The sequence below is a fragment of the Solea senegalensis genome, linkage group LG14, assembly GCF_019176455.1.
Source record: "Solea senegalensis isolate Sse05_10M linkage group LG14, IFAPA_SoseM_1, whole genome shotgun sequence".
Lineage (NCBI taxonomy): Eukaryota > Metazoa > Chordata > Actinopteri > Pleuronectiformes > Soleidae > Solea > Solea senegalensis.
In genome coordinates, this window is record NC_058034.1 from 21124364 (window position 1) to 21138065 (window position 13702).

Below are 13702 nucleotides of genomic sequence, written 5' to 3' on the forward strand. Positions count from 1 at the left end.
GACTCGATCAAACACCTGGTGTGAAACTGAATGTTTCTTCATGTGCTTCCAAGCTTGAAAATCCAGGGGAAAAAAACGACTTGTAAACAGGATATAACAGACTAAAACTCCACCGTCTTCTCTTTTATGATGGAAACAGCCGGCGCAGGGACGAGTTCTCTGAGGCCTGATTTACGTGTTGGTGAACGGCATCATTCTCTGCCTGAAGGCGTTATCCTGGCTGTGTGACGTCAGATACTGTACTAGGACTCTATAAAGTGTCACGTGCATGTCTCCCGTCTCTCTTCCCTTCACCTGGCGTCTGCTGTCAGATTGACAACCACTCAAAATGACAAATGACTCTCCGTGACCATGACACCAGCGTCCTATGACATGTCAGTCGGTATCAAGATTAACTACATGTCTTGTGTCCGGTTATGTACGGTATACTTTTTAACATATTCTGAGTTTGTGTACCCTGTCTGGTCCATGTTCGGAATGACAATAAAGAAACCTTGAACCTTAAATCACATGGAGACAAGGTTCAGACTATATTTAAAGGGGTCATCGTGATACTTTTAAGTAAACAGTAAAATAATGTTTTTTGTGTGTTGAGGCGACGTGAGAAGGACGCAGTACTTACTGGACTGGGCGGTTCTGGCCTCGATAGGCTGAGTAAAGACTCCTAAACCCATCTCAGATCTTGCTGCCAGAGAAAACATGTACATCGTATCTGGCCTCAGACCATCCACTGCGTAGAAGCCCGCTGGGCCGAAGGTGGCACGTTGCTGTGGAGACATGACACATGACACGATATGAGGCCAAGATCTAAACATACTGTGGGTATATATTAACGTTCTATTATTATTCTTTATCTTCTCATCTCATATGTTTCTCTGATTCAGCCGATCTAGTGTTTCGCCAACGTTTTTATATTTAGTTTATTTATTTATTTCGTTGACAAAAGGAAACAGTGTTGACAGATGTACGATAACTATCGTATTTGTGCGATAATTCCACCCACTGTACCATGTGTGATGAATAATTTCTAAAAAGGCCAAAGGTACGATAATTTGAACACGTCGTAAACCTTGTTTGTGATTTGAGAGCAGCTAACCCATCACATCAGCACGCCTGTGAATATTCATGACTTGTTTTCGTTCTGTAAAAAGCAGTGGTGCGGTGTGTAGGTCTTTTGGCTTTTATTTTGAAGGTAAGATTGGATGTGGTAGTTGGAAGCCCAGTTCTGCCAAAAAAAAAAAGAGGTAGCCTAGCCTTGATAATAAAAATATTAGTATTAATATAAAGTAAGTCGCAATTATGAGTTAAAAATTCTAAATTATGAGATAAAAAGCCATAATTATGGGATAAAAAAAGTCATTTAAAAGACTTAACGATCCAAAGTCATCTGTTATAGTCACTTAGTTATAGTTATCATTTAAGATTGCACATTGTGAGCATGGTTAGGCCAGCGAGGCGATGGATGAAAGGGCCATTCCAAACATTGCCACTGAGGAGCATGCGCACACCTTATCTCGTAATTTTGACTTTTTATCCAACAACTTCGACTTTTTTATCTCATAATTTCTACTTACTTTTTATTATCACAGCATTTTTCTCTGCCGTAAATGGGCTTCATAGGTTGCTGTGTGAAGCAATGAACAGTTGCCTTCTATTCAAATGACGAAAGTTCAGCGTTAATGGCATAGTTTTGCAATAAAATGTAGTATTCTGTCATTTTTGCAAGTTGTTTCAGTGTGTACGATAATTATTTGTCAAAATACGATCATTTTAAAGTCACAGTCATAATAACACGAAATTTCCATATTCTAAAGAAAGAGAGAAATAAAGAAGAATTAATCTAATCAAATCTACCCTTTAGTCACAACAAATACTTTACAGAGAGCATCATATATTTAAAAAAAGCAAAAAACAACCAAAAGCAAAAAACAAGCAAGCAAACAAACAAAACATATACAATGCAGTTCATCATACTTTCATTATTTATTTTAATGTAGCATTGGACTAACTTCTGTTGTATTTAATACTTCATTTAAAAAGTAAGAGGATGATCAAATAAACAATTAAGCTGATTAATTGGGCCAATATTTGAGTCTTTTCTCTTCTACGTACAGTATTTCAACAGTGAAATCCATCCCATTCAATATCACAGTGGAGCATTAGGCATTCACCTTGTCTAAGGGACTGTTGGCCTCCCAGTAGAGCAGCTCAAAGCCGGTGATGGTGTCCTGAACCGGCCACAGCCACGACAGCATGATCCTTGAGTCCAGCTCAGCCTCAGCCTCGAGCCCAGACGGCTGAGCAGGCACTGGAGGCAGAAACAAAGGGGTGACAAGGTTAAAAGAGACAAAGAGAGGCAGTTGAGGAGGTACTCACTGCTGGGAAGAGTAAGGCGGGCAGTGAGGTGGGAGTCAGGTAGTCAGTGAGTTGTTGCACTGAAGCAACTGATGTTGAAGGTGATGTCAATTAATTCACAAATTAAATATCAGGTGACTCATCACCATGAAGGCCAGGACTGACACAGGCTGTTTGACAAGCGACGCTTATCGACTTCACAGAGCTGAGGTGAGACTTGTGTCAGTCAAACGAACACACTGTCACAGGCAAAGTGATTATTTATAACTTATTTTTTGATGTTCCAGATTTCTCCCAATACATGTTTTACCACTTATATATACTTCCACTGGGTTTTTTTTTTGACAACCTTTGAGCTAGTTTCCATGGCAACGGGATCAAATGTTGGGAACTATAGCCAGGGTCGACGTAAGCATTTCTGAGCCAGATATCTTCGTGTCAAGTTCACGGAGCAGATCAGAACAAGGCCAAAAACACAGTTGGACACAAACACAGTCAATGTCTCCATCACAACTGCACTCTTTACATGACTCCAGGTGTATTTATCTTTATCACTTCTTTATCACTGTATCACAGGGCAACAAGTATGTGATGATAGAGAGATATTTATGTGTATAAATAATGGAAAGTGTTAGACATGTTTATAGCCACTAGGGGGCAACACCACTGGTTTGTATGCAAGCCTGTGAGAAAATGTGTCTGATTCTTACTTGACTTTTAATAGTCTGTAAACAATTTCCAGATGAGTTTATGCTCTTAATTACAAGTTTCAGGTCTTCAATACAATGTGTCCATTTATGGTTCCATTCACAATTCTTAATCTATTTACTTCTGGTTTAAAAAGAAAACAACAACATAACAAAAACTACTTAACACACTTGGTTTGTCTAATTTAAACTGCACACTGTTCTTTTACTGGCCGGGTTTTTATGTGTCATTAACAAGGCAGTTTCATGTCCAATCCTCATGCTAGCTCACCTCACAGGTGATAGTTTGTCTAACTTTTAGGTACAATCTGTTCTTCAACTCTTCTGTTTTGTTGACAAAACTGTTCATCACCACTGTTATGCTGACTACTCTCACAGATGTTCGGTTGGCACACTTTCGCTGCACTTAGTTCTTTAGCTGGACTTTTGTGCGTCATTAACAAACAGGGTGGCCATTTCCATAGCAACAAAAATGAGGACACGCAACTACACTACAATAACATTTTGTCCACGATACTGACGGTAAGATTGATACAGAGATGCTCTATTCATTGCAAAACTACTTAATTTAAGATATAGCATGATATAAGAGGAAAAAGGTAACTATTCACTACAAAATAAAAATGTCCTTACTATTGTTGCTGATAAAGCCATGTTCTTTTAACAATTCAGAATTAAAACATGTTTTATATTTCGGCATTTCTGTCATGTTAGCTGCACCGTATTTTCCACTTGTAGCCAACACATTGGTTATGTTTGTAACTAATGATATATCAGACATATTGGCATTGGATGTTATGCTGTGTCCCATAGTGCAACTCCAAAAAGGAGGACAAATGAGCGTCTGGGCAGAGTATCACCAATCTGGACAGTCCTCCATAAATCAGGACGTATGGCTGCCCTATTAACAACCCAGGTGCCATGTTAGCTTACCTCACAGGCGGCAGTTTGGCTAGCTTTAGCTGCAGTCTGTTCTTTAACTTTTCTGTTTTATTGAGAAAACTGTTCATAACCAATGTTATGCTAACTGCCCTCATGGGTGTTAGCTTGGCCGTGCTTAAACTGGACTTTTGTGTGTCATAAACAAACCAGGTGTCAGTTCACGTCCATCCTCATGCTGGTTTTCCTCACAGGCGATAGTTTGGCTAATGTTAGCTGTCATTTCTCTTTAGCTCTGGACCGGTTTTTAATGAGCCAAGCATCTGTTTCTTGTAGCTGGCTGCTGAATCGTAGATAATAGTGGCAGAATCCATGACTGTGGCGGAAAATGCAGTGCAGATATAAATCTTCTCTCATCTCGCGGGACTCGTGTGTGGGTTAACGTTTGCACAAGCTTGAAGACGAATGTGGGGGATTTAACGTCAACACTTATTGTTTACAATTGTGTATGTGTGTGTTAGCTCCATCGCTCTCTCTCTCACACACACACACACACAGCTTATCAGTAAGTGGTCCTATAATGTGCAGGTTTGGTTTTGCAAGCCTCATAAAAAAAAGAGCACAGATCCTTCTTCTGAGCTGTTGTCTCATACCACACAAACACGGTCCACCGAAGATGTGATAATAGTGGACAGCCACAGAATACGTGGCACATCTGGGGAGAATTTTTGCCTTAATCGCAGTGATGTGCTGATAAAACTGCGTGTAGTACCAGCCTACCCTTCTCACTCTGATACTAGTTACTAGACTTTGTTATATGCATTCAAGTCAAAATGATTTATGTGAGCCTGGAAGGGTGCTGAACTCTATTCCACAAATAAATAAAGTGGGTCGGCTGAGTCTGGGTGGCTTTATCTTCTGCTGCAGCTCTGCTGTGATGTCATGTTTCATCCAGCCATGCACAGTAAGCCGAGAGCATTGAGAAACAGGGTGTGTGTGAATGAAATAGTATTATTATTCCTCCGCGTGCGCTTAGGCACTTTGTCCTTGAGGATAAAGTGTCTAAGACCTTGTTATTACCCACACGTACAGTGTGTGTGCTCCTGAATATTCCCACCGCGTTCATCTCTGCTGCTGAACGTTTGACAGTGCCATGCTTCACATTACAGCTCTGTTTTCCTGCTATTCCCCCCACCACCAAAAAAAGAAAATGATGCCAGGGAGTGTGACTAAATATTAGTTACATGCGGAGATAAATACATAGAGCCACACATTAATCTGAATTATACTGTTTAACTCCCTAACTGCAAAGATCCTGATAGTATTAAGATATAAAATTGTCTAGGGAAAAAACAGAAGGAGTCGCTGCCCTCACAATATATAATACACACAACAAGTAATTTCATTTGGACCGAACTGATTAATTTTGCTGGTATGCTTGTCCCTACCCGACCTGCCTACCTGCGCAGTTTATTATGATAATGTTACAGCGTGAGTCTGTAATTTGTTTCTGAAACACTTTTTTAATGTCCTTTGTTTCCATCAGTAAATAAAGTTGTCTGGAGGGGGAAAAGAGAAAAGACTCTGGAGTATTATACGTATGGAAAGGCTTGCAATACTAGGCTACAGTGCAATCACTACATTCCTTCTCTTCTTGTCCTCTTATTGTGATTGTTGTGACCAAAACTGTCTGGTTTTTATGGCAGCATTTTCAAAAAAAAGTGTTCTACTTTCACAGTAACTTCGATAAAGTATATACTGTGTATTCAAAAACTAATCTCAGCGTTCTTACACATTTTCCATTTCAAAATTCCATAGTTTTCCAGGCTCAAATTTCCTGATTTCTCTGAGTATTTTTCAGTCAATATTAAACATCTGAATACTTACTGATGCTTATTATGTAAATAAATGGTTTTAAAATCCAACTGTTAACACGTATGTTAAATTGGGACTGTGTATGCTATTATGTTGTCAAGTAATTACAAGACATTTTTACCTACATATTGTAAAAATGAAATTACTCAAATTAAATTCCATACTTTTCCATATTGCGTAGGAACCCTGTAATCTGGCGGAATATCCACACTGACGACAGTGTAGATATTCTATCATTATTTGAAGGTTGTAATCCTACACTGTGTTGCATTAACACAATATTATGGCTACTTTGACAGCGTTCATTTTTCATTTACTGGATGTGAGTGTTGACAAAGGTGTAGATACATAAAGAGAGAGACATATAATTGTGTAGATGTTTGCTTGTTCTCACCTCCCTGCTTGGTCTTGATCTGCAGGACATCAGAGGGAGGCCCGTCTCCCACCGAGGTGAAGGCCAGCACCCTCAGGCTGTAGGTGATGTCTGTGGTCAGGCCTGAAATGGTCGTGAGGTGGCTGTCATCAGTGTTGTGTTTCTGCCAGGCGTTGAGCGGGGCGTCGTGGGCAGAGCTGTAGTAGACCCTATATCCTCGGATTTGACCATTGGGCTCCTCTGGAGGTTCCCACTGGACCAGCATGGTGCTGGAACTCAGCATGCGTGCCTGCACGTGTAGAGGAGGTGATGAAGGAGCTTGCTCGCTGGTACGTGTGTCCACTATGCCACTGGGCGGGCCCCGGCCGACGTTGTTGACAGCCATGACGCGGAATTCATATTCGGAAAAGGGGCTGAGGCCGCCGATGCTGTATCTGGTGGTGGCTACTCCGTCTACTTCCTGGAAGCCGTTGTCGGACAGCTTGGAGCGGTACTGGATCACGTAGTAGGACACGGGTTCTGGGTTACCAGAGTCCCAGGTCAGGGTGACACTGGTTGCTGTGGTTTCTGTCACAATGAGGGAGGCGGGCGGTTTTGGCAGTGCTGTTGGAGAGACGAGACAGACGACAGAGTCAGACAAATGAGTCTACCACAGTCATCTTCCATCTGTGTGACATAAAGCTCTGGCAGGAGGAACATGGAGGTGTTAAACACTGCCAGACTGACAGTCAATAACCATTCAGTCTGTCTGTGTCCTTCCTTATGTAAACTGTAGCAGCAGGCTGGATCGTATATTATCTTTCCAATATTGGTGCACCCCGCACGCCCCATCCCCTCCCTGCTATGATGGTGGTGTCTGAATGAAGCTGCAGTTCCTCCATATCTTCCACCTTCTCTGTTACTAATAAGGTAACATAATATACTTGACATCAGTAGCTGTGCGTTCACACTGAGGATGATGAAATTTGTCGACCGATCAAATTACATCAAAGTCAATGCAAAAATGGAGGAACAGAATTACAGTTGGGTTCGACACCTCTCTACTACCTCTTCTACTGCTGCATCTACTATTTCTAACTTCCACAATGGGGACTGGAGTTCAGAGGGTTTGGGGAACAGGGATACGAATGAGAGATGAGTTAGAGGTGTGGTTTCGGACTTGAAAATGTGATTGGGAACTACTTATGGTAGCTTCTGGAAATGACTTACCAAATTATGATGAACTACAGGGAAACTTCTATGAGCCTGTTTGATAAAACATCATGTGGTTCTCTCTAAGATGAGGTAAACAAAAGATGATTAAACTGAGACGTGTGTATTTTATCTACATGAAGAAAACCACCATGAATCTTCTGTGCACACAAAGTAACTCTTGCTTAACTTCATTCTACAGGATTCAATATGCCAATATAATGTCTGAAAATATGGAGAACAAACCCCGGGGAACAGGGCTCCGTCCTTTCAGAGAGACTTTACTGAGTTACAGACACTCCTGGATGGGACTCACCACAGCATCCAAAGGTTAACAGGCTAACAAGCACTGACTTCACTTTGCTACATCAACAAATCTGACACGTTCCAAAACCCCCAGGTGGCCTCTTTACTGTTGTCTGGTCTTCTTGCTGCAGCTCAGCATGTAAAGGACATAAAGATTCTCTGTGAGAGGGAGCAGCAGTCATCAGCAGCAAAGTGGAGACTTTGTGTGTTTGTTGTCGTGAACAGCCGCGGCGATGAAAAGGCCCCAGGGGTAAGACATGAATTGGTCACTGCTTTACACTGACCTTTATCAGTGCACCACAGTGCTGTGTGACAATGTTAGCGACTGTCAGGTTTCCACTTAGTCTGGGATCGTAGAAAAGTGAAGATCAGAGAGATCCACCTTCAGTACTCGTGTGGTATCGACTTCCTCTGTGTTTCCTCATTTTGAGAGTGTTGAGTGTTGTCATTTAATAGCAAATGTTGGTATCTGCACTCAATAACATCCATTCACCCATCAGGAGTAACTTGGGGTTAAGTGTCTTGCAGAGGGACACATGGAATTGAACCCTCAACCTTCCGGTTGAAAGAGAACTCACCCTCCACTGCAACTAAATAAAACTAATGGATTTTACCATAATGTGTGATGTCGTTTTTTTAAAAACTGATTTAATAAAATTGGCATCGTAAAAGTTTCCCAATTCCAATTTTATTACATTTGTATTAAATTTGACTTCACTGATCCCACACTGGGGAAAATCACCTCATTAGAGCAACAAAGTGTTCAGAGCTAGAAAAATGAAATGCAGTATTAAATTAGATGAATATGAGGTAAAATAAAAATACAATTTAAACGGAGAAATAGAGGAAGCAATATTCTAAGAAAAATAGAACTGAAATATAAAAAGTAATTTAAAAAGTTGAAATCATTTTTTTATGAAAAAGTACATGGCATTGGAAAACATGAAAAACACTTTAATTTCAAGCACTTTTTTTCCCAAATGCTTGAAATGAAATCACATTCTCACCTTTCACAGTAATCTGGGCCGTGGTCTCGATCATGCCCAGCGACGATATGGCCACGCAGGTGTAGTTGGCCGATTGGCGGATGGTGGTGAGCTCCAGGACGTTGCGGCCGATGGGCATCTCCTCCTCGCGGGTCAGCTCCACCTCGCCGGTCATCCACTTGACGTAAGGCATGGGAGCGCCGACCGCCACGCAGGTCAGGTTGACGCTGCCGCCGGGCATCACCTCGTGGTTGGTGGGCGGGATGGAGAAACGGGGAGGCACGCGGCGAACTGCAGGGGGCAAAGAGAGGACATGTGAGAGCGGGGAGTGATGGAAGAGGAGGAGGAAGGAGGGAGGGGGACAGACTCCATGTTTGACTGGACTGGCTTTTACTGTGCAGCGGCATCATCCTGATGAAATACTAATGTTCCATCATGTCCTGTCAATTTTGCAGGCAGAGTCAGTTTTCTGTGGCTAAATTTAATTTAATTTAATTTAATTTAATTTAATTTAATTTAATTTAATTTAATATAAACTCTTTCAGTTGAGAACTGTATAATAAAAAAGGGCCATCAGACAGGTGAGGTATCTGTATGCTCCACTGTTCCCTGTCCCTCTCCATGGTGGCAGCCTTTAAGTGGCCATTCAGAACAGATATCAGCCCCTCTGCCTTTATGATATTTGGAGGACACTCAGTTAAAAGTAGCCCGAAGCAGCCTGAATGACAAGTAGGAACTCTTTAGTAGAGTCTGGGACTTAACGATTAGTTTGGTGTTTCCCCCCCTCACAGCCCCCTGTTGTCGATGTGGAATTAATGTGGTATAATGCCGTTCTGTTACAGGGTGTAACGGTTAAATTAGGCCGTGCCATGTTCACTTAGAAATGTGGGAAATTGGGAGCCTGTGCCTGAGGCATGTGGCTTGATTTCTCTGGAGAATCTGAACGTTCCTGCTGGGCTAAAGGGATTAAAAGACAGCTAGACTGTCGACTGTGCTGTGTGTCAGGGGCATTTCCATCACATCCTGCAGCTGTGGCAGAAACAAGGCTGCGGCGGATACTGAAGGATTCTGCCCTCAGCCCTGGGATCGACTTCCTCATTACACTACATCTGAATTAGTGCCACGGCTCTGTGGGAGCTTTATGCACACAGATGGCTGCGTTGCATGAGTGAAGTCCTCACTCTTTTGACTTGAGCAAAGAGCAGTCGAGCAAATCGGACTCGCAGAGTGTAATTTAAGCGGCGGGATGGAGTGGGAGTGGGAAGAGTTTGCACCGCGGATCAGAGGCTTTTCTGGGCTTTTGTCTTGGTTTAAATGAAGAAGAGCAGGGTTATCGCTCTCACTCTCAGCGGGGAAAATGGAAAGTGAGAAGTTGCAGCGCTGGCGGTGTGCGGCGTGTGTTTGCCAGAAAGCGCTCCCTGAGTTTTGGAGAGCATGTGTGGGCTGAGTGTTACTGTGGTGGAGGGAAGTCTGCGTGCTATTGGCTGCGGCTCGTATGTAAGAACAGCACAGTGTGACAGCACAGGCTGGAGGTGGAATTTGATTAAAAAACAATCATTGAAGGGTCTTGATGCATTAAATAAGTTAAATTTGTGAAACATGTTGTGTATTCAATGACCCATTATTAAATAATCTGATGTATTTACTTCCTTTTTAAATTAAAGTACAAAAAACAGCAGTATGCATATTTTGTTGGTCTATTTAAGTTATATGCATCTATAGAATAATATAGAGAACATTACTGGTTTGAAAATAAATGTATATAGCCCCAAACTGAGTGGGGAAAGAAGAGAGAAGAGCTGCAGCAATCTGTTTACATACCGCTCCAACTGCTGAAATAAGAGAATTGTCAGGAGCAGCAGCTTAAGGGAAATATTTTCACTGTTTACAATAAGGTCAACTTGGTCGTTTTCAACACTACAGCAAAGGTATTTACATTCAGGGTCAATAGCATTATTGATCAGCACCATTGACTCAGACTTACTTCCCGCTGAGTAATGATTTTTGTATTTGGAACATTTCCCACTTGAAGAAGCTACAGGCCACCTCGGCGCAGAAAGTCAAAGCCGTCTTTCATGTGCTTCTAAAAAGTCTTTTCTGTTTTACTCGTCCAACAGGAGAGGACACGATCATCAACACTGGGAGTTATTAAGTCATAAACTCTTTTATCTGTAAGGTTTAGTCAAACCAATAGTCATCGGATGGTTGCTTGTTAGGTGGGTATGTACAGTAGGTAAGTTGTTGGTCAGTAGGTATGTTGGGTAGTTTGTGAGGGAGTTTGTGGTTTGGTTGGTAGATGGTAGTCCAGTGGGTAGGTACAGTAGGTAGGTTGTTGGTAAGTAGGTAGGTGGGTAGTTCACTAGGTAAGTAGGTTTGGTTGACTGGTTGGTTGATTGATTAATTGATTGACAATTTTTTGGTTGGTTGGTTGACTGCTCCCTCTCACTTCAACCGGTGCACAGTAAAAGCCAGGCCTGTGATGTTTCCTTCGCCAACTGATCACTGAACACACAACACTCACCCCTCCCTAACGTGGTCATGAAGATGTTTCAAAGCAAGTTTTAAAAGGAATTACTTTTAGGTGCAGATCTCAAATTTTGAATTTGAATGCGCACTGAAATCTTACTGAAAGATGATCCTTGCCAGAGCAAAGTTGGGGGAGGTAGGTGTAGGACAGATGCATTAGCCTCAGCTGGCAACAACAGTACTGTCTCCACTGAATAATGAATCAGAACGTTGGATTGAAACTAACAACACTTTCAGAAACATCTCAGTTTTACACAACATGAATGCGGGATGAAGTGTAGCCACCCCAGAATAATGATCCTTACAGGACTACAGCAAAGATGCATCGTGGGAGGTTCTTCAAGAAAGTGGAATGGGGACTTTCCTAAAGTTAATGCATCATAAGTCTGTCATCCGAGCCCCAAAAGGGTCATGGAAACTTTCAATTTCAAATTTAAATTTCCTCATAAATTTCATCCCAGCGTTGTTCCCCCTCAACTCTGTTAGTGAGGGCTGTTAGTTCATGCAGAACCTTTCAAATTATAAGCAGAGTTAACTCCAAACATATGGCAAATTGGCAAATTCTATTATTGTGCAAGAGTCTAGCAGCTCCACTCATCATACAATAAATCAACCTTCGGTTCTCCAAGTGGATACATGTTTATTATCAATGCTAAACAAGGACGCGTGAACCTGGAGCTATGTCAACATATTATTTGGTCATGTTTATTCAATCCTGGGGAGTGAGCTGGATTACTGTGAGTAAAGTAAACTCTGGTTAGCCTGAAGTGGAGCTTGAGTTCTGTTAGACTGGTTGATATTCATATGTAGGTTCTCTCATGCCCTGCTGAAGGATTCTTAGGATATGGGACATGTTCTGGGTCTCTGCATGATAGTATATTAAAAATGTCATTATGTCCCCATTGATGTCTGAGATTTATACAGTTGCAACGCTTTGACATAATATCAAATGGTGTGGCTTTAAACTAGGATTTATAATGTAAACAATAGAAGAGGAAAGAAAAGTTTCCATTGTGACCTTTTCTGGACTTCTGACATTGTCACAGTAGTATACATTCATTTTAATTTGTTCAGTTTGTGTCATGTAACACTGAGATGCATGAGGTGGTGAGGTGTGTATTGATATTAAGTGCAGCAAATGCTCTATGATACCAAAGTACTGGCCAGTTCTGAGGGGATTAAGTCAGATTAGGAACCCTGGTGTTATCCGTGGACATGGAGGATTATATGGAGGAGTCACTGGTTACAAAGTGTTACATTTGCTCCAGGTGAACTGGACTGAGCTCGTCACCACAACGACATAATAAGATGCACAGCAGTTAGTAACAGCAGACAGGATACAAACATACTCATATCTTTATTGACATGCTAGAGAAAGTGAGAGGGAGGGAGGGAGGGAGGGTCGGGTGGGGAAAGGAGGGTTGAGTGAAGAAGGTTTTGGTAAACAAGGTCTTAGTAAAGGAAAGGCTGGAGTTGAGGGAGAGCCTACAGTGGGTGGGAGGCAGAGGTAATGCATTCATTGTCATGGAAAACATGCAGCAGCGCAGGTGAAGTAGCAGCATGCTCCGTGCTAGTGATCCATGGACAGTGATTGACAATATCCATTTGAGAGAAATGCTGTGAATTGCATGTCAAGATAAGATTCTTTTTTTTTTCTTCAAATGGACTGACATTCAAATCAAATGTTCGTTATATAATAGTCATGTACTTCCATGGGAACAGAACAGCAGGTGTGAATTTTAGCTGCAAAACCTGTATTACACAGTGATTCATGTACTGCAAAGCTACAACCATCACCTCACACAGAGAGTCGTGTGCCACATATTAACTATTACACCCTACTAACATATTATAACATATATAAGTGGAAGGATAAATAACAACACAGCTGATGCTAGTAGTAATTTGCACATGTAACCAACATAAGTCCCTGGTTTAAGCTAGCAGTAATGCGGTAGTAGTAGCTAACAGTGTGCCAGTAGTAGCTAACACAGTTGAGTTCCTGTGTCATGCTAGTAGTAATGTGCTAGTAGTAGCTAACACAGCTGAGTTCCTGGCCTTGACATGCTAGTAGAAGCTAACATGGGTCTGGGCCACACTAAGAGCATCACAGAACAGTGTAGCAAAGCATAATAAGCCATTAATAACTCAGTGTTTATAGCTGAGATGAGAATACAATTTAGCTGATGTATATTATATAGCAAGCTGCATTGCAGCCAATACGTCAACCAAATATAAGATAAGGAATCTACATTTGTCCTTAGGCTAATTGGGTATAATTCACAACAAAAATTAAATTAAATTCACTACTCTGGGCTGGGCTGCCTGTTGCAAATTGATGGTTACATTAAGTTAAATTTAGATAAAAATCTAAATAATTTTTACCTGAGTTAGTGAAGTTGATTTAGTCTACTCAGTTTAAACTTTGACAAAATGAATCAAGTTAATTTTGAGTTCATGCATTATATAAATTCTGCCCCCCCAGTTTATTTAAATTAAGATTG

The 13702-nt window shown here is 41.5% G+C and overlaps 1 protein-coding gene across 3 annotated transcripts in view; it reads right to left on the reverse strand.

The window, feature by feature from the left end:
* ptprfa (protein tyrosine phosphatase receptor type Fa) overlaps positions 1-13702 on the reverse strand; it is a 243935-nt gene that overhangs the window by 102203 nt on the left and 128030 nt on the right. For all 3 annotated transcript variants that reach the window (XM_044043825.1, XM_044043823.1, XM_044043824.1), the window contains 4 exons: positions 8694-8963; positions 6211-6792; positions 2172-2308; positions 623-767 (listed from right to left, as the gene is read on the reverse strand). In XM_044043825.1, coding sequence (XP_043899760.1) covers positions 623-767; positions 2172-2308; positions 6211-6792; positions 8694-8963 — 1134 coding nt within the window. The remainder of the gene's footprint in view (positions 1-622; positions 768-2171; positions 2309-6210; positions 6793-8693; positions 8964-13702) is intronic.